Consider the following 22301-nt stretch of genomic DNA (forward strand, 5'->3'; position numbering starts at 1 on the left):
CACAGTGAGAAACGGAAAGAGGTAATGCTGCACGATTACATTTCAGTATAATGAAGGCAATTGTAAAATGATGTCTACCTTGTAACAATGCAAACATGGCATGTACTCTCCAGAGTTCTGATTAGCTATTAACAGCAGACATGTGCATTATTAAAGCAATAATCCTGGCCAGCACTGATTCTGCTGGAAGATGAAGGTAATTCATCCAGAGACTGATCTGAGTGTGTGTAATAACTTCAAGTTACACTAAGGTACTCATCAGACAATACCTTTACATGCTTAATCTGATAGATTTTTTTAAAAATATGCATACTTTAGGTGGTATTGGCCTAAACTTGTTTGTATTATGGGTCTTTATGTAATCAATAAACTTGGCCTGTTCATGAATATCCAATATAAGCCAGGACTCCTTGAAAGGGAGATAAAGTGTAAGTGATGATGTTAACTATGGACTATTTAACCTATAGTCACATGCCTATTTTGAACTGCCTTCTTTCAGATTCTAATGGGTCTTTTTCCTTACTGCAACATTAGGTGGTCAGAACATCCTTTTATCCAAAAGGGTCAAAATGCGTAGAAAAACTATGAATATAATGTTGCCAATACCACTGCAATCCAAAAGTATTATCCTCATTTTAGTGGTTTTAATCAATCAATCAATCAGTCACACAAATGAAACTGGGATAACAGCAAGTAGTTTCAGGTCACAGGTCACAAATCACTGAAGAAAAAGATAAGATACTGGTTTTCTGTCTTCCATATAAAAAATTGTCACAACTGTGCTGAAAATATTTAACTTCTCCAACAAAGAAATGAGGAACACAGTTAGTTGCAGGATTTCCTTAATGCATATAATTAAACTCCCGTCCTTGGCTCGTCATCCCTTCACCATTCTCCCTGCCACTCAGGCCTCCAAACTTCCACTCATCTCTCTGGGTCTTCACTGGAGGGCGAGGCCTGTAGTTCCTGTCATTGGAAGGCCCTGCTCCTACGGCTCTGGTTTCTTTAGCTCATTTCCTAGCCGTCCAGAATTTTTCCATCTGAATGGCTTTAGTGGCACTTACATGGTGGTTTTCCTTTTTTGTCCCCATATTGACCTTTAAACACACATTGACTATCTGTTTGGTCTTTGACTCCAGTTCTAGTAATTTACATTACTTTTGTTGTTGGTGGCTTTTAATGGACTTACTTTATATTTTTAGAGCCATTTTAGGTTGACAGGAAGCATAAAATAGTGAGGATTCCAGTCATCTCTTGCCTCACACACCCACAGTCTTCCTTCACTCTTAACACCCCCCACCACAGCGGTACCTCTGTTACAATCAATGAACCTACACTGATGTATCATTATCACCCAAAGTCCATAGCTTAGGTTCTCTCTTGGTGTTGTATATTCTATGGGCTTTGACAAATGTATAGTGACATTTATCCACCATTATAGTATCATACACAGTAACTGCACGCTGGACAACTTGGGCGATGTCCGAAAAATCCTCTGCACTATTTTTTGGTTTCCTTTTGCTTCATGCTCCAGAATGGAAGACAAGACCCCACCTCTAGCCCAAACTCATGTTCCTCCAGTCTATCCCAGACCTTAGCCCTTGACCAACATTTGTAAAATGTGGCTTTTATTACATCACCACCCTACTCACAGACCTAAAATCAATCTCTGGGGCCTATGTCCTCTCAGTTCAGGCCTCCCAATTGTCTAACTAATCTAACCCAATTGTCACTTACTCATCAAGGCCTTAAACCACAGGGGTTGTCTCCTCCGTGTCTTAACATGTCATCCCTGTTGTAGAAACTCTGCTCACTCTCTTTCTCCTGCCTAGAATACTTTCCTCTCTGCTCATTCACTGAGTGCTTACTGTGAGCCAAATGTCACCTCTCCCTCAAATTTTACCACCATGAGGCCTTCTAGGTAACTTTTGTCCATACTTATATCTTTCTTTCCTGATCTGAGATACCGCCTCTTGTTTGCACTACACTTCTGGGCATTATCTTCTGAGCTATACTAGGCTCAGTCATTGCATACAAACAACTTTGCAGCTGGTACCTTTTCAGCAGAGACTATGCTGTAGGCCTCTTTGCTCTTTCCACCCTGTAGTTTTAGGCATGTGGGAGAAGGTAAACGAGTCCCCCTTGAATAGCACTGAATTCATTTTGAGCTTAGAAGAGAGTGGTGGCTTCTGATGGCAGCAACATAGCCAATGAGCCAGAGAACATCTCCATGGCAACCTGAAATTCTCTACATCATTATCTGTTCTACACTCCAGTATATGAGGTTGGTCATTTTTTTCTTTGCCCTATTTGGTAGGTCTTCTTGCTAACAGATCATCATTTTAAATGCATTTCATTTTCATGAAAGGATTCTTTTGATATTAAGCTATGACATCTTAGTTTTCTCGAGCCTTCTAAGTTATCCTTATGGATAGCAGTGGCTCCTAATTCCTATATCGGGTCCTTAATCAATGCTGTTCTTACCTGCAGAATATAAATGTATTTTTAAACTTGATATGGAGGCTCAGTCACAAACTCTCACAATAGTGTATTGTGGATAAGTAACATCTAATTTTCTGACTACATCACAGCAGCTACAACCTGAGATGCTGAAAAAAATGTATCATCCAGAGGCCATTTACAACACATTAGTTAGAATTCTCATCTTTGCATATAATGGAGAGCTCATTACACTGATTCACTGAAGATTGCCTGATGATTGGCCCATTTTCTCCTTTCAGGTGATTTCTAGTGCCACACTCCCAGATCAGATCATTATAAAGGTAAGGAGACTGACGGGACATCAACCAAGTTGTCCAGTGGTGCAGTGGGTGCATACTCTCATGAAGGCATCACTTCAACAGCAATGTTCAAGCCAGGAGGAAAATAAAATTGTTGTCACTGTTGTGGCAGTTACAGAATAGAACATGGCAAAGGTACTAAAATGAAATCTAATCACCTCAGCATTCAAACAGATTTGTCATCTAATCTATTTGCTTATACTGAAAACCTAGACTGTTGTTTCTTGTTTAGCTAAAAATATTCTTTACATTGTTTCTTGTGATGATACTTTGTGAGGATACGTGAGCAAACCTGATAGAAGTTCAATTAAACATCATACATGTAATTGCGTATCTGGCGCTCTGCAGAAACAGGGCTTTCATGATCTAAAAAGGCAAAGCTTACAGCATATACCTTTGTTATAAGCACTCTCAGCAGTAAAAACAGCCTGAGCACTCGATCCAAAGAGAATGTTTTCTTTTTTCTTTTCTTCCCCTCATCCTCCTACCACCCCCACCTATAAACATGCAACCTTGGTTCTGAGCAGCAATTGGATTTAAGCCACCCTGATTTTTCTTCTGGTGAGGAGGATTAAAGCAACCTTGCTCTCTGTTCTCCTTGGTGGCTGAGATCCAGCTGAACGGGCTCCCATGGAGAGGCTGGCAGTGTCTTTTCTGTAATCCCTACCTCTGGGAAACAACCCCCTAGCAGAACCAGCCTGCTTAGTGAGACCTGGCGTGTTTGAACAAACAGGGTCCTCGGCACAGCAGAAATCTGAATAATTTTCTTAGGGAAGTTGAAATCCAAATCAGACAAGTAGGCAACTGCATGAATTTATCATCTGACATCCTGTCAGCCTGTCATTTGATAAGCCCCAGAGGTGTCACAGTGTCCCAAGCTTTGGGGCACTTTCTTCACAAAGAAGAATGTGTAAAGAAGTTGGCAGAAGGGAGAGGAGTTGGGGGCTGGGTGAAAAAGGTGAAGGGATTACAAGTACAAATTGGCCGTTACAAAATAGTCACAGGATATAAAGTACAGCATAGGGAATATAATCAATAATATTGTAATAACTATGTATGGTACCAGATGGGTACTTAAATTATCAGGGGGATCACTCTGTAAATTACATAGATGTCTAGCCACTATGCTGCATGCCTGAAACTAATATTGAATGTCAACTTTAATTGAAAAAAATATGAAGTAACTGTAATATTTTGATGCACCAAGTAAGTGACACTATTGATGAGGTCACTTCAGAGTCAGCAACTCCAGGTGCTGGTGTTGGGTTTATGAGTTCTTCCAGAAGGAAGCAGGTGAACAGCATTTAAGAAGCAAGGATTCAAATGCAGCATTTGTTTCTGTAACCTTGATGTTGGCTGAGACCCCAAAGTCCCTGGAACCTGGCTCCTGAGAAGCACCAGTGATTGTTCACTGTGCTTTTCGCAGCAGCAGGCTCTTGCAGACGATGGCGTCTGACCGTGCACTGAACACCGTGTGTGCTTTCCAGGATGCACAGGCGAGTACAGCAGGGTTTGTCATTTCATCAAAAGCAACTTTCTGGTGAAGTGGAAACTTACCAATTCTATTGCTGTTGTTCTCTGGGTGTGACATTTAAAATAAAATAATTTTACAAAACCTTTAAAATGATCAGAGAGGTAAGATTTCCAACAGGGAGATCTGAATTCTTTGTCCCTACGCCACCCCCGCCACTCCTCCGCCCCCGAAGCCTAGTTCCTTTTTTTCTTTCTCTCTCTGTTTGGGTTAAACCAAAATAAGGACCTAGTTGAGAGACAGGATTTTGTAATGGAAATAATTCCATATGAAGAACATAAAGGTGTACTAATCAGGAAAGGTGGGGTCCAGCTGTGGAGCAACTGGGAAGGGGAGACCCTCAGGAAAAGAGCAATGGCTGTGGCAAGCCCTCATGGGAGCACCTTGCCTTGAAGTCATGTGACCTACTCAGGGATTTCAGTTGGTGTCCTTTGACTAAATCATGCTGCAAGAAGGCTGACCTTTCACATATAGGAATCTTCCCGTCCTCTGTAAAATTAAAATCCTTTTACCTATGAGATTGCTGGGCATATTCTATTACAAATGCCAAGCCTCTCTTCCTTCCCCACCAGCCACATTTCATACGCCACGATCTTCAGCGCGCCGTGGCAGAAGGGGTCAGTTCTCAATCTTGGGAGGTTTAAGGAGTTGGGCTCCTGTTATTGGTGCCATGGGACAGATGGGACATTTGGCGGTTTGGCTGAATGCGATGATCACGACCGACTTCCTTGCGAAATATGGGTTAGAGACGGCACATCCTCCTGGGAGCGGCAGGCGCCCTGGCACTTAGGTTCGCTGGCTTCCCACCGCGGCAATATGGCTGCTGGGACCAGGGGCTGCATTTTCCAGCCAAGAATTTCACTACTTAGCTCTGCTCAGGACTTCTGCACAGAGGCCTTCACGACACAGTTGTTCTCTCTCCATTTCTCTGGCCAAGAGCTGCCCTGTCTCTAATTAGGACACCAAGTAATTTACAGCCTCACTTTGCACTAATGAGATCAGTTTCTAGGCTTTGAGGTGAATTAAGTGCTGTCACTCACTGACATAAACTCTTATGATTTTTTTTCTTTAAACAAAAGTTAGGTAATCACACCAGTGTCACCTTAACACTGTGACTGTCAAGTTGTACATGGCTAAATGTCAGTGGAGGAGGTGCAGTCACACTGCCACCAACATGAGCCTGCAACTTATGCAGAGCAAGCTGACCTGCATCGTATTTTAAAAGTGTTACCCTGCTCAGTTCCATCAGCATCCTGAAGGCACAAACTGGTGCCTGTTTTAATTGGTAAGTAACAAAGAAAAAGGGGCCCAGAAGTCTGTGAATTTAACTTTACCTGCATGTAGATTCCTTACATTCATGAAAAAGAAAAAAAAAATGCAGGCTTTACACCCCCTTCTCCTGAATGTTGTTATAATCCAGCAGGGTTCATTCAACATTTGTTACTAAGCGCCCACTGGATTCAGCTGTTGTCTGAATCACATGTTTATTCAACCATTAATGAGTATTTATATTACAAAAGGGTGAGTTTGCTCTTTTAAAAAGCTACATGATAGGGCTTAAAAAATAAAATGACAGTGTAGCATCTGTTACTTTTGGATCACTGTAACTGGATTTCCAGCAGTTTTATGGTGCTTCAGAGCTAATTCTCTTGTTCTTTTCTTCTACTGGCGGCTTTCCTTGGTCATTTCACCGCTCCCTGACACCTAAAGTGGGAAGTCAAGGAAAATTACAGGAATCAGGTCCTCATCTGTCAAGGAAGCTACTGGTGAGGAAGCTGCCATAGAAGGTAAATCAGAGCAGAGCTGGAGGAGACTCAAGTTTTGTGGTCCCAGGGAACCTTTCTGAGGAGGCTACCCATGTGCCTGCCTCTCCCATGAATTAATACCTGAAAATTAATGAATTGCGTATTCTAGCTCCTTCCTGCCACTGTTCCTGGCACTTAGTAAGTGCTTATTAGGACATGACAATTGAACTTAGGAAACATTTTTCACAATTTTAGGTGCCTTCCTTGACCAGGGACCTCTTATGGGACAATCTCTTTCATTGTTTCAAGGTAGACACAATGTTTATTTCTGCTTTTCAAACTTGAAGAATCTTTCCAGGACTTTCTTAGTTTAGTGGTTGAGTGGCTGCTTGAGTTGCATGTTTATTTCACTGTTATGGATTTCAAATCAATTGGGACACAGGGCAATTTGGAACACAACATCTCTCTCTCTCTATGAGGGATATGTAACAGTGATTTTAAAAATTCTATTATATCTGTATCCATAAAAGGAGAAAGTTTTATTGCAGCCATCAGCCAAAAAAATTAGACATATTGCTAATGGGAAGAACGCATGATAACAGCCTCTTCACTAGTACACACAGTGACATTATATTAGTTTGCAGCCTCAATAGATTTTAACATTTTCTTGTATAAATAGTTGAAGAAACTGCAGATCAAAGTAGAAGTACTTAGTTGTTGCTGTTTCTGACTTAGCTTTATAGTCCACAAGTTGGAAATTCCTTACATTTTTTTTTCTGTATGTGTGTGTGTTTCAGTACCATGCCTTTAACATTACCTGCTAGAAATATTGATGATTTGGGCACCTCAGAGCCTAATGTACCTTAGTGTTTGTTCACGTTGTTGGATTATGACTTCCAAATGCAAATTTCCATGTGGTTATTAAACACAATTCTTTTTTAAAATTTAATTTTATTTTTTAACATATATTTTATTGATTATGCTATTACAGTTGTCCCATTTTTTTTCTCCCTTTTAATTCTCCTCCACCCTGTACCACCCCTCCCCCTGGCTTCCCCTCCTCCCCTTAGGTCATGTCCCTGGGTCCTAAGTATGAGTTCTTTGGCTTCTCCATTTCCTATACTATTCTTAACCTCCCCCTGCCTATTTTGTACCTACTATTTATGCTGCTTATTCCCTGAACCTTTTCCCCCATTCTTCCCCCTCCCCTTCTCCTCTGATCTCCATTTCTGTGATTCTGTTCCTGTTTTAGTTGGTTGCTTAGTTTGTTTTTGTTTTTTTAGGTTCAGTTGTTGATAGTTGTGAGTTTGTTTTTATTTTCCTGTTCATAATTTTACATCTCCTTCTTTTTCTTTGGTAAGTCCCTTGAACATTTCATCTAATAAGGGCTTGGTGATGATGAACTCCTTTAACTTGACCTTATCTGGGAACCACTTTCTCTGCCCTTCCATTCTAAATGGTAGCTTTGCTGGAGAGAGTAATCACGGATGTAGGTCCTTGCTTTTCATGGCTTTGAATATTTCTTTCCAGCCCCTTCTTGCCTGCAAGGTTTCTTTGGAGAAATCAGATAGTAGTCTTATAGGAAATCCTTTGTAGGTAACTGTCTCCTTTTTCTCTTGCTGCTTTTAAGATTCTCTCCTTATCTTTAATCTTGGGTAATATAATTATGATGTGCCTTGGTGTGTGCTTCCTTGGGTCCAACTTCTCTGGGACTCTCTGAGCTTCCCAGATCTCCTGGAAGTCTATTTCCTTGGCCAGCTTGGGGAAGTTCTCCATTAGTTTTTCAAATAAGGTTTCAATTTTTTGCTCTTATTCTTCTCCTTCTGGCACCCCTATGATTCAGATGTTGGAATGTTTAAAGTTACCCCAGAGGTTCCTCAGCCTCTCCTGATGTTTTTGAATTCTTGTTTCTTCATACTGTTCTGGTTGAATGCTTATCTCTTCCTTCTGCTCCCAATCATTGATTTGGGTCCCGGGTTCCTTCCCTTTACTATTGGTTCCCTGCATATTTTTCTTTATTTCACTTTGCATAGCCTTCGCTTTTTCCTCCATTTTGCAACCATACTCAACCAGTTCAGTGAGCATCCAGATTACCAGTGTTTTGAACTGTGCATCTAATAGGTTGGCTATCTGCTCATCGCTTAGTTCTATTCTTGGAGCTTTGATCTGTTCTTTCGTTTGGGCCACATTTCTTTGTCTCCGCATGTCTTGGAAATCATTGTGCATTGTGATGCTGTGTGTGTGTGGGAGGGGTCTGAGAGGGAACAATGTCGCTTGCTCAGTTCCCGCTGGCTTTCAGTTCCTTCCCCCACTACCCACAAGCAAATTAGTCCCTTTGGTGTTGATTCCTGGGTGAGTGTGTTTGTGCACATTCTAGAATCCTGTAGGTCTCTCCAATGGACTCTCCTGTGAGGCTGGGAGTTTCTCCTGCTGCTGCAACCCCCACAGGTTTTTATTTCCAGTGGTTTTGAGGCTTTCTTTTCCCACACTGGAACCCTGGATTACGTGGTCTGTCTTGTTCCCCAGCAGTTCCTCCTGGTTTATCTGCACACAAATGTGTGACCACCAGGTCTACCAGCCATTGCCTTGCCTGCCTGGTCCTCCAGCTGCTGCCTTGCTTTGTGCCCTTTCTGCCCTGGCTGTTCATCTCCACCCCTCCTACCAGTCTGGATGAGTTTCTTTGTTAGCTCCTTGCTTCTCAGACTTCCATACAGTTTGATTTTCTGGCAGTTCTGGCTATTTTTTGTTTTTAAATTTGTTGCTGTCCTTCTTTTGGTTGTGTGAGGAGGCAAAGTGTATGTACCTATGCCTCTATCTTGGCTGGAAGTCCATCTAAACAGAATTCTAATCTGTTTTTACAAATGTTTAAAGCTCACATGAACAATTCATACCACCAAACCCTCATTATATGTAATTGATCGACTGACTGTATTAACATTACATGCCCCCACCTAGGGGATTACTGATGACAGAGAAAAATTCCACGTCCTAAATTAAATTACAGTGGGTGGAGGGTGAGAGAGACGAGTGTAATTAAGCAGTTATTAGCTGTGTGCCAACTAATAGACAGCTCACATTCCTGAACGTATGCTGGAGCTTTGAATCAACTTCTGAAGTGAATAAAAGATGCCACCACATCCTGTATATGCATGAACTTTCAGGACTGTTGCCCATAACTGATCAAAAATAGTAAACATTTCTTCCTTATGGACTGTGCACCCAGCCTAGAACTGACTCTACTTCACCTTTTCCTGCCATCCTTCTATAACCAATGTTAATTCTTTCAAAACAACTAACATCTTCCTTTCCCAAAACATATGTACAAAAGAATGGGTCAACTCTGGGATGGCATACATGTTTGCCTCCTTTACTATCCCTGTTGCTGGTGGATTAGACTGCACACCCCAGGACCTGGTCCTTTTCTGACTGGCATTTGGCTAAATAAACCCTTTTCTTGAAGAAAAGCTTTGGTAGATTGTCCTCTTTATCATTATAAAATGTCCATCTTTTTCTCCTGTTACCATTTTTATCTTGCAATCTATTTTTTTTGGGTATAATAATGGCCATACCCACTTTTTTCTGGGTGTCATTTGCTTGGAGTATCATTTTTCACCCTTTCAACTTTGAGTGTCATTTGTCCTTGTAGCCAAGATGTGTCTCCTGAAGCACATGGTTAGGTTTTGCCTTTGTTCCAGTCAGCTACTCTGTGCCTTTTAAATGCAATCCCCATCAAAATCCCAATGTCATTTTTTAAAGAAATAGAGCAAAAAAATCATCAGATTTGTATGGAACCACAGAAGACCCTGAATAGCCAAAACAATCTTGAGAAAAAAGAACAAAACCGGAGATATCACACTCCTTGACTTCAAATTATGTAACAAAGTGATGGTAATCAAAATAGCATGGTATTGGCAGAGAAACAGGCACACAGACCAATAGAACATAACTGAGAGCCCATAAATAAACCCACATACATGTGCACAAATAATTTTTGACAAAGGATCCAAAAACTTAGAATGGATTAAAGAAAACCTCTTCAATAAATGGTGCTTGGAAAATTGGAAAGCCACATGCAAAAGAATAAAACTAGGCTGCTACCTGTCACCATCCATAAAAATTAACTCAACTCAAAATGGATCAAAGACCGACACAATAAAATACACAGAAGAAAACTTACAGACCTTGGTCTTAGAGAAGGTTTTATGGATTTGACCTCAAAGGCAGGGGAAGATAAAGCAAGCAAAAACAAATGGATTGGACTACATCAAACTAAAAAGCTTCTGTACAGCAAAAGAAACATCATCAAAACAAAAAGGCAAACAACTGAATGGGAGAGGATATTTGCAAACAATACCTCTAATAAGGGGTTAATATCCAAAATGTATAAAGAACTCACATAACTCCACAATGATAAAGACCAAACAATCTAATCAAAAGGCAGAGAGCCAGAGCAGACAATTCTCTCAAGAAGGCATGGCCAACAGGTATATGACAAGAGGCTCGACTTCATTAGCTATTAGGGAAATTCAAATCAGAACTACAATGAGATGCCACCTCATACCTGTTACAGTGGCTATGATCAACAAGACAAACAGTAAAAAGTGTTGGAGAGGTTGTGGAGAAAAAAGAAGCCTTATTCACTGCTGGTGGGAATGTAAACTGGTACAGCTACTATGGAAAACAGTTTGGAGGTTCCTCAAAAAACTAAGAATTGAGCTACCATATGACCCAGCAATGCCTCTTCTGGGAGTCTATCTGAAAAATTTTAAAACATTTATTTGTAAATATATATTTACTCCTATGTTCATTGCAGAATTTTTCACAATGGCCAAGATGTGAAGACAACCAAAGTGTCCTTCAATAGATGATTGGATAAAGGAGATGCGGTACACAGATACAACAGAATACTACTCAGCCACAAGAAAAGATGAATTATTGCCATTTGTGACAACATGGATGGATCTTGAGAATATTATGCTAAGCAAAGTAAGTCAGACAGAAAAAGTCAATAACCATATGATTTCACTCATATGTGGGATATAAAACTGAAAACAACAAACGAATAAACAAAAACTCAGACACAGACAACAGTATAGCAGTTACCAGAGGGGAGGAAGGTTTGCGGGGAGGCAGAATAGGGTAAAGCAGGTCAAATATATGGTGACAAAAAGAGTCTTGACTTTGGGTGGTAAATACATCATGCAATGTACAGGTAATCTATTATAGAATTGTACACTTCAGACCTATATAATTTTATTAACCAGTGTCACTCCAATACATTTAATAAAATTAAAAAAAGAAAAGCTTTGGGCCATGAAAGTTTTTTGTTTAACAATGACGTGCTCCCTTGCTGCTTGGGGCAGCGGCAAAGATGAGGGGTGAGGTGGGGGTGAGGGCCAGGAGGAGAGGGTGCGTGGGGCCGAGCACAGCTACAGCAGCCATAGGAAGAGGAGAAAAACAGGCGTCCTCCTGGGCCACCCTTAACCTTCTGTACATTCCTGATCCTGGAACGTGTTCAGTAAATGAAACTAACAAAAAAAGTGTGGATTTGGCTTTCTACGCCAAAATTCTGTGCCCATATTACTTATTGAAGCCCAGGTAATCCTTGAGGACCATAGCTTGTGTTCCCATTTCTCAGGAATGTCTATAGAGGTGATAAATAGACCTGCTCTACACTTGGGTGCCATTAGGGCTGGAGAAGTGGAGGGGAGGAAGACAAGAATGGAAGAGGCTCCACATCGGCACAGTGCTTCCAATTCTCCAAATGAATGGTATTAAGAGAGAACATCTAACTGGATCTTAGGAGAACCCCCTGAAGACAGATGCCATGACTATCTTTTTTTTATGATAAGGAAGCTGGGACTTGGAGGCATTTAACACCATTTAATTTTCTGACTTTGGGTGGAGTTAGTGGTTTCGTATCTATCTGTCCCCTTGGCTGGACTGTAAGCAATCTGGCCTGAGGGATCTCTCATTATCACACGCTGCTGCCCCCTGGGATTTAAAGTAGTGCCTCACACAGAGATGGACCAGGTGCTTGGTGAACAACTGACGCTGAAAACAGGTGTCAAGCCAAACTCTTGAAACCGTATCTTCTGCCTTCCAGGCTTGTCCTTGACAAGTATTTTTTTTCCCTGAGAGCCTAAATAATTTTCAGTATCATTTTTATCATTTCTCATTTGTCATTTTCAGCTCAAGAGCATTACAGGATGTTATTTTTATTTATCTGCTTCTTTTGTTTCTTCTACTTTTAAATTGATGCTGGGAATGGAAATAATACTTGAGTTTCAGCACTAGGATTGGGTGTTGGGTGACAGGATATTTTTTCTTGTATAAGGATTGTTTATACTGTTATATAGAATATAGCATTTTAGAGGAAAAGAGCTTCCAGGAGTGAATCACTATTATTCTCTACCTGTTATAATTTACCAAAAACAAAAATGCTTCTCTTGATGGTAGCATACAACCACCAACAGTCCTAAATATAGGTGCTTAGAAAAAAAGACTTGTTAATGCCATTTGCCTTAGCTTCCTGACGTCATAGATATAACCACAGCACTGGTCATTCAGCTGTTAGAACATCCCACGAGGACCCAGGGGCCCATTCAAAGTTAAGCTGCCATCCCCTTTGAGTGGGTAACATTGAACTGATCAAGTCGCATAAGAAATGGCCACACTGTAAGTTAGATGCATATAACCTTCTACCTGTGTAATTTCCATTTCATGTTGTCCCTCACCATATCAACAAAGAGTCCACACTTACATATCATCGAAGACAAGTTTCTGCCTCTTGCAGTCCCGGTGGCTGTTGGAGCCTGGAGACCATGGCTCTGTCTGTGGCCGTGACTTGTGGAGAATGTTTTCCGAATTGTGGTGAGCTGCTTTCTAAACAACAAACAACAAACCAGTTTTTGAGAAACCAGCCACTTGGCTGGTTTTTGAGAAAGAGCAACACATTATACAGAAGTCTTGTGTTCTGCGTTATATAGTAGAATTGGTGGTGCTTTTTGTTTAAATAAAGAAAAAGAAATATGCACATTCCAGTTCTCAAGCTGAGGGCTTTCATATACACGGGTGGGCCAATGTGGGCTTACAGTTGTTTGTATGGAAAGTAATACCATAATAAATAATAATACAAGAAAAAACTGCATTTTGTGTACTCACAACTGTAAACCTACTTTTGCTCCATCCTGTATGTTATCCAATGTCATTCTCTTAACAGTATCAAAAGAGAAGTCTTAGTGTGGCCACTCTCACAGTGACACTGAGGTTTGGTAAGCTTAAGTAACTTGTCCAAGCTCAATGAGCTATTGTGGGTAGAGGCCCAGGGTTTAGCACTCAGGCCCCTACTTTTCTCAGTTGGCTAGGCTGGTGGTTCTCCAAGTAGACTCTGCATGAGAATTGTTTAGGGGCTTGTTAACACAGAGTGCTGGGCACCACCTCCAGTCTCCGATTCAGTCTGGGGTAGAGCCCAAGAACATGCATTTCTAACAAGCTCCAGGTGACGCTCTTCCAGGGACTAAGCGTGTAGAACCACTGAGCTGTAATCTACAATCCCTCACACAAGAGAAGTTGTTCAGATGACAGTTTGACTGGCTCTCATTCGCTGTCTGTTAAGATTACAAAAAACCACAGGGAATTACTAGAAATTATTTAAAGTGTTTTAAAAAGGAACATTATTGATCTGTGGAAAAATTATAACTCTTGGGGACATAAATATTTATAGAGCATCCACTGTGTGTAACACATGGGTCAGAAAACAACTGTCTTTGGCTATGAAATTCAAATCAATTCCTCTGAAGTAATTACAATAGAGTGTATACACATGCTTCTTTAAATAAGGACTGATTTTATGTGTAGATCAAACCTCTTTGTTATAAGAGCCTCTTGTGCTCCGTGCATTTCCTTCTTGGCAGGCACGGAGGTTAATTATGAATGCGTGACCCTGGTCTAAGCCGCTCTCCTCAGCTAGAGGGGAGGTTTCACGGAGGAGTGGACTGAATCTGTTAGATCATCATTGCGTCTCTGTTACTGTGCGCCACAGTGTCTGGCACACAGTAAGTACTTGCTCAATAACCATCTGTTCAGTGAAAGAATGACTAAATAAAGCCTGTTATTTTTTTTCTTAACAATTCCCTGCACACCATACAATTTTTTTTTTGCATGTGATATAAGAATCTAGAGGCAAAGAAAAAAGTTCTGTTTGTTTTTAAATTTGAATTGGTAGGTTTTTATTTCAGGTTTTTCTAACATGGTTTTATCAGATTCTTGCAGCTTAGAATTAAAGATAATTGTTTGCAGATGATGGTGCATAAGGGGGTTAATTTCCTGTTGATACAACAAGATTTAGGTTCTTACTAGACCTTCTACCAACTTTTTAATCTTATTAAGTCATAGGATAAAGCATTAAGTATTGCCTCCCTCCATCTTGTTCGCAGTCATATTCTCATGTCTCATCTCTCCCAGCCTCACAGTGACCTGAGAGAATGCAGTGTGGAGATTTGGAACGAAATAATGTACCCCAAAGGATGCTTGGTCCGGGGCCACCAGCTTGCAAGCAGAGGGGGCCAGTAAAGAGGAACTAACCTATAGCGTGAGTTGCAACAGTGTTCACAAGTGCCAGGTTCTTTAGATAACAACATTTCATTTCAATCTTATGACACCATTATGTGAATGAAACAGGCTCAGGGAGATGAAGTACGTGTGGTACATGACCCAAGGTCATGTGGCCACAAAGACATAAGGCTAGACAAACTGTGGACCCCAACTCCCTGCCCTTCCCCAAGGGAATGTAGGGTGCTAGAATCAACCTGAGCAGGTCACAACAAAAGGAGTGGTGGCAGGGGCTGCTACACTGATCACCTGGGGTTGAAGTGGGAATCCCGACATTTTGGACTGGGGTTTCCATTCCAAGTTTAGCTCAGTCCTGGGTCAAGGAATCTTTTTGACCAGAAAGGCTGGTTGGTCCCAAACTCCCAATTTACTCTGTGCTGCAACAGTATTACTTTGGGGCAATTTCATTTCAGATTGGGAAGTCCCAGAGCAGCCTTAGGGATCCGTTTTGGAACCTCAAGTGTGTTTTCAGACTACTGGGCTAGAGACAGGTAGACTATAGGGGTGTGCTCAGTTTCATTATAATTTTAATCAGGACAGGAAGAGTATCAACGTACCGCGAGATCTCCAGAATGAGACTGCAGCTGGTTATCAGCCTTAAGCTTTTTGTTGGAGGTGGTGGACGTGAACAGACCACTGCCATTAGACCTGCTGGAAGACGTCAAGTCCTCGCTGGAGTATTTGTGTTTAGAGGCATCAGAGAGGGGTGAGATGGGTGACCGGAGCAATTTTTCATTTTTATTTATGGGTATTGCCAAGCTGAAAAGGAAAATCACAGTAATGGAATGTCACAGAGCCAGCACAGGGGGAGGTAAATGTTTTATATACGACTCTAACCTCCTGTTTAACACCTGCTGGGAGGAAGACATTTACGGGGAATTATTATACCAGGAAAAAATTTTATGGCATTAGCACCATAACAAACAATAAGCAAATTTCACTCGTTGTTTCTTTACTTGTCCTACAGGATCAAGAGTAATTCTGGAGTTAAATAACCAAGAATAATAAGACCTTCATTTTCCTAGTTTTTTCATCCAAGGATCTCAAAATACACAACAATTTTTCTTTGTACTTAATACTATTATTTTATTACTATTATTTTTTATTTATAAATCATGTTAATTCTGTTACAGTTGTCTCAATTTTTCTCCCTTAACCCCTCTTCACTCATCCAACCCCCACCCCCCGCTCCCACAGTCAATTCCCACTCTGTGTCCATGTCCATGGGTCATTCATACATGTTCTTTGTCTAGTCCCTTCCCCTTCTTTCCACCATTGTCCTCTTTCCCCCTTCCCTCTGGTCACTTTCAGTCTGCTCCATGTTTCTGTGCCTGTGGTTTATTTTGTTCATTAGTTTATTTTGTTGAATGGAGTCCACTTATAGGTAAGATGATACGGTAATTGTCTTTCATCAACTGGCTTATTTCACTTTAGTTTAATATTCTCCACTTCCATCCATGTGGTCACAAAAAGTAGGAGTTCCATCTCTCTCTCTCTCTCTCTCTCTCTCTCTTTTTTTTAAATGTAGATTGATTTTATTTATTTTTTAAAATGTCAAAGTTAATTATAAAATATTTTTTAAATTAATTTATTTTTCCAAATACATTTGTCTCCGCCTTCCCTCCACCACTTTCCCCTGCCCCCCTCACCCCTCTCCCTCCCTCAATCCTTTCCCACTTTGGCTTTGTCCATGAGTCCTTGCTGTATGTTCCTTGACTTGCTCCTTCCCTTCCTTTATCCCTGCCCACCTCTCCCTCCTTCCCTCTTGTCTCTGTTGGTTTCTTTTTCTTTCAGTGTTGCTGGTCTTGTTTTCCTTGCATCTTTGTTTTGTTGGTTAATGTTTTCCTAGTAAGTGTGAGCAGCAAGTAATGAGAAAGTAACTCAAATGATATACATGTTCCTTAGTCCTTTTTTTTTTCTTTAATTCTCTCCCGAGGGTATGTTTATTGATTTTAGAGAGAAAGGAAGGGAGAGAGAAACATCAATTTGTTGCCTCCCATATGCGACCTGATTGGAGATTGAACCCACAACCTAGGTATGTGCCCTGACAGAGAATTGAACCTGCAACCTTTTGGTACATGGGATGATTCTCCAACCAAGTGAGCCACCAAACTAGAGCTGTGCTCCTACTTCTAAAAGCACTTTTGCTAACACCTGAGCTTATACTAATTATTACATGGAGAATAACAGAATCTCAGAGTAACCTGCAAAGCAAGAAGTAACTTTCAATTATTAGGTTTCTGAGCTAACGAGGCACTGATCAGAATAAACACAGAATAGAAAACTTATCAGAAGTGCCATTTTCTGATTCCTAGCTCCTTATTTCCTTCAAAACTATTGTCTACAACTCCCCTTGCCCCTCCCCTGCAAATTAACCATCAGAAAAGAGTCATTTATACTTGAGTCTTTGCAATGTATATTATATTGATAGGACTCTTTCCATTACTTAATTTTGAAAAAAAAATTGGGAAAAGGCACATTAGCCTGAAAGAAACTGAATCATTGCTAATTTGGGAAACTTGTAGAAGTCACCTGATAGTTAAAAAAAAAAAGTAAATCCACTCAACAAAGACTTAGTCATTATTCCTGTAGTTATGATTTATTAATCGTATGTGTTGGCTATCACTGCAAACAGGCCATTAAAGCCACTTCAAAGAACAATTTCCTTAGTTGGTGGTGACGGTGTAGAAATTACAAAGACAGGCCTCGAATGATAAAGCCAAGGTTCTAGAGAGTATGTAAACAGACATGTTTAGGGATAGAATTTGTAGTGATAGATTTCTGGTTCAAAAAGCACTGGATGTCTAACAACTTAGAAGTGAGAAGATGCATTCTGGAAAACTGACTTGTGCCAATCAAAGTAACTCAACTAGTGAGGAGGAAGGCACTGATGCTAAGGATGGATATGAACAGTCTGAATATTACTGTTTCTTGACATGTGAGTGAAAAAGTCCTATTTCTAAATCTCTATTATTTTACATGTATGTGATTTTAAATGTTCATGGAAAACTAAATTATTACATTAAATGTTGCCATGGACAAACAATTATTTCTCTTCATCACTGTAATTTTATATAGTCAAGTTGACAAAAGAAACTTTCTTTGGATCTCCTTTTTGGGATGTGTAATTGCTTTATATATGGGGTTGTCTCATCACAACCCATGGGTATAACTTGACAGCAGTCATCACAAATCCAGAACTGCATAGACCACCTTTCCTAGAAAGTACTCAAAGCACTTTCATAAGCACTGCTTCATTATTTAATATGAAACTGCCAGAGTGAGCAGGCTCTGCCAGGCAAAGGCTCTACTGCAAGGGCTTCCATATCCTGGGCTCCATGAACTTGGACGGAAAAAGTTACATCTTCATTTTCACTAATCTCTCATTGAAATTGAGCATCTTGAATATTCTTTATAATCATCACTGCTTAGATGTTCACAGCAGTTACTAGATCTGCTAGAAAGGTTGCTTGATGCTAATGCATGAAGACGCATATATATAACTATATTGTACACTTTAACGACTATCTGGGACCACATTTCCCCCATTCACATTTTCCCAATATTTTGGGTATACTGCCCACTTGGCATGGAATTTGTGGACAAGGCCGGCTTGCATGTGTGGCTCTCCCTGCTGCCTGGACCTCCAGGCTCTCTGGCCTTCCTTCCCAACGTGCCTCTACCACTGCAGTGGGCCTGGCTCCCAGGCCCTGGTCTCCAATCTCCTCTCTGAGTTTTAGTGCTGCTCTATGTCTTTTCCTAACCTTTCAGTTTACATTTTTATGTGTTGCACTGAAGCATTAATCTCCCCTTAAAAATTCTATGTACACAGTCAGGGAGAGTGAGTGTCTTAGCAGAGGAAAAGTAGTTTCCAAGCTGTGGTGTTTCTAAATAGAAAGAGCTTCTATGACTGATGGGAAACTACTAGCTTATGATAAATATTTGGGACCTTGCCTTGCTAGAAAGACATTTGTCACAGAGGGGATTCAGTGTAATGTGGGTCCATCTGGAACGCCTTCAGAGGAGTCACCTGGTGTCCATTTAACCTTGCAGACACAGGTCCTGTCTAGCACTACAATTTTAGTCTCTATCTAAGAGTTCCTGTTACCTCATATGAAGATTCTGCTCAAAGTTTCTATTTCTTTATCTATGTAATAAGCTTAGTGTTCTAGCGGTTCAGCAGTTATTAAAATAATGGATTGAAAATTCAGTCATTAAGTTCTCAGAGGGAAGGTGTGTCTCTGGGAGTGCAGAACTGTGTGGATTTAGTACCTGGTCTTTTGCTACAAAGAACTACCCACTAACCCACAAGCGGAGCTGTGATACAAGGCACATGTCCAGGTATGATTATCAGCCTCAGGTGAAACCAAGGAAAGTCAGTCTGGAGACCCAGACCAGAGCAGCTGTGAAAAATCTGGCTCTCCCCCAATATGACACATGACTTTCAGATCCAGAGATTCCTCCTGCTCACCTCTGCCTTTGAGGGAGCACACATACCTGTTGATGTTCATGTTGCAGTGATTAGCAGACAAAGTATTATTGGCAGAGGCAGTCAGTCGTGAAGAGCTCTCTTTCTCTCCCTGGGCCTTCTTGATCTCCCTGTAGTCATCTTCGTTGTCACACTGCATGGAAATAAGCAAAAACCAATCAGCTTTGGCTTTTAAGGGATCATAATGAGCTCCTAACACCAACTTCCACCAAGCAAGGCCTCCCGCAGACCAGCCCTCTCAGCCCCTCTGGAAAGCATCTGGAGCAGCAACAGGGCCGTAGCCCCCTTGGCTCTGGTCTAGGCTCCCAGCAGCAACTCAACAAATAAGAATGAAATCTGCCAATTTCACCCTTGACAGTGCAGTGAGAGGAAATGCACAGTGTCAAGATCAAAATCCAGGGCAAAACATTGTGAGTGATGAAAATTGCTCCACCATCAACAGGCCCGATTTGGCCCTCCAAAAAAAGACCTGTCCTGAATTCACACTACAGCTTCAACATCTCTCATCTTGGCATATTTGATATCCAAATAAACAACCTATTCTGGCTTAATGCCATGAGGGCAGTGACAAGCTTGAATCTTTCTTTTGAAATTCATGGTTTTATGAATTTCAAGCAAGGGCTATTACCTCTTGGTGCCTTAATTCTAGTTGACAATGAATATCCCATGACATCTCCTTAAAGTACCTTTTTATAAATAGCACTTTGATTAAATTCTTTTTTCCCCTGTTTATGTTTAACTTTAGATGTGTATTTTTCCTCTTATCCCTCTCCCTCTCTCTCTCTCTCTCAATCTCCATTAGCCCATCCATGTATCCATCAATCCCCAAATGTTTAACTGACCGATTGATTCATCAATCAGTTTACCACCCGGGGATGGCTGGTCAAATCAATCCAAAAGTAAAAAGAAGGGAAGGATATCTAGGGGAAAACAGGAAGAAAGAGGAGTAGGTAAGTAATTAACTAACCCATATTACTGGATAATATTGTTTGAACTTGACAATACCCTGGCAAAGGTGTCATAATTTTACAAAGAAAGTGAAATAAAGACAAGGTAAGGTCACCCAAGAGGCCAGGGAGGATTACATAATTTTCTGGTTCAACAGAAAATAAAAAAAATTGGGCCCCTTGTTCAAAAAGCAGGAAAAGATTTTTGCCTTGGAGATTTTTTTTTTTTTTTTTTGCTATTTGACACCAAAAGCAAAGGTAACTAAAGCAAAAATAATCAAGTGGGACTACATCAAAACAAAGAGCTTCTGCACAGCAAAGGGAACTATCAACAACATGAAAATAATATTTGCAAATCATGTATCTCATAAGGAGCTAATAACGAAAATATATAAAGAACTCACAGACTCAACAGCAAAAACACCCAAAAAATCTGGTTAAAAATGGGAAGAGGGCCTGAATAGACATTCCTCCAGAGAAAGACATACAGATGGTCAACAGGTACAAGAAAAGGTGCTCAACATCACTAATTGTCAGAGAAATGAAAATCAAAACCACAGTGAGTTATCACCTCACACCTGTCAGAATGGCTATTATCAAGAAGACAGGAAATAACAAGTGTGGACAAGAATGTGAAGAAAAGGGAAACTTCCTACACTGTTGATGGGAATGTAAAATGGTAGAGCCACTATGAAAAACGGTATGAAGGCTTCCAAAAAATAAAAAATAGAACCATATAATCTTGCAATTCTACTACTTGGTATTCAGCTGAAGAAAATGAAAACACTAACGTGAAAAGATAATATACATCCCATGTTTATTGCAGTGTTATTTAAAATAGCCAAGACATCGAAACAACCTACACATCAATCAATGGATGAATGGATAAAGAAAATTATAACACACACACACACACACACACACACACACACACACACACACACGAATATTATTCGGCCACAAAAAAGAATAAAATCTTGCTATTTGCAACATCATGGATGGACCTTGGGGGCATTATGCTAAGTGAAATACCTCAGACAGAAAAACATTAATACTGTATGATCTCACTTATATGTGGAATCTAAAAACAAAACCCCAAACTTATGGACGTAGAGAACAGATTGTTGGCTGTCTAGGAGTTTGAGGGGTTTGGGGGGAGAGTGGGGAAAAAAATGGGTGAAGGAGATCAAAAAGAACACACTTCCAGTTACATAAATAAGCCCTGGGATGTAATGTACAGCATAGGGACTATAGTTGATAATACTGTATTGTATATTTGAAAGTCAATAGGAGAGTAGATCTTAAAAGTTCTTACCAGGAGGAATAAAATTTGTAATTATGTATGATAGTGCACATTAACTGGACTTATTGTGGTGATCACTTTGCAATATACACAAATATAGAATCATTACACTGTATACCAAAATTTAATATAATGTTAATGTCAATTATACTACAAAAATTGTTTTTAAAAAGCAGGAAGAGTAACATATAAAGTACTAAAATAGAAAACATTTCCTTTCTGTTAAAGTCTCTCTCTTGATCCTCCATGGTGGTATTTACTTGATATTCTTATATTGTGCTTCTTGAGTGGGTGGCATACTTGGGGAAGTGAGTGTAGATTCTCAAGTGCCCAGGGGTCCTGTCCTGCAACTGGGTGCATTGTGTGGCCCACCACAGAGAGTTTCCACTGCCTGCCATTTGTGGGACCCACCTGTTGAGAGGTAGGGAAGTCCGGTTGGGCATTTCTCCTTTCCAGAGCCCAACCCCCAACCCAAGGCAAACCATCAACCCGTAGGGGACTGCAGTCTCCTCTCTGGGACTACTTAGTACCTGGACTGTAGATGCCCACCCTGACCTGACCCTCACTGTGCCTGCCCCTTGGCCCCTGGGGCCTCAGGACGGCAGCCCCATCCCTGGAAGAGCCAGGAGTGCAAAGGGACCCAAGGGCCTGCAGGACCAGGTGGGACTACAGGTGAAACAGAGCTCCATGTGGTTCTGAGCATGTCCCATCAGATTTCACTTAAAAAATACAAATTTGAAGATAAAATGAAGAATTTGAAGATGTCAAACCACAAGCATTAAACTCTAAGCCAGAGTACTTCTGAGCAGGGGCCATGTGGGTAAGTACTACACAAACCTGAGGCTGGCTTCTTATTGGGAGACCCTGAGCCA

General features: G+C 40.7%; 1 protein-coding gene across 1 annotated transcript in view; it reads right to left on the minus strand.

Moving 5' to 3' along the window:
* Window positions 1-22301, minus strand: part of AFF3 (ALF transcription elongation factor 3) — a 539761-nt gene that overhangs the window by 26784 nt on the left and 490676 nt on the right. The window contains exons 15-17 of the mRNA XM_054586382.1: window positions 19188-19312; window positions 15248-15449; window positions 12841-12962 (exon numbers count right to left, since the gene is read on the minus strand). Coding sequence (XP_054442357.1) covers window positions 12841-12962; window positions 15248-15449; window positions 19188-19312 — 449 coding nt within the window. The remainder of the gene's footprint in view (window positions 1-12840; window positions 12963-15247; window positions 15450-19187; window positions 19313-22301) is intronic.

This window comes from Pteronotus mesoamericanus, unplaced genomic scaffold (genome assembly GCF_021234165.1).
Source record: "Pteronotus mesoamericanus isolate MK-2021 breed Mesoamerican mustached bat unplaced genomic scaffold, CSHL_Meso_final contig_121, whole genome shotgun sequence".
NCBI lineage: Eukaryota > Metazoa > Chordata > Mammalia > Chiroptera > Mormoopidae > Pteronotus > Pteronotus mesoamericanus.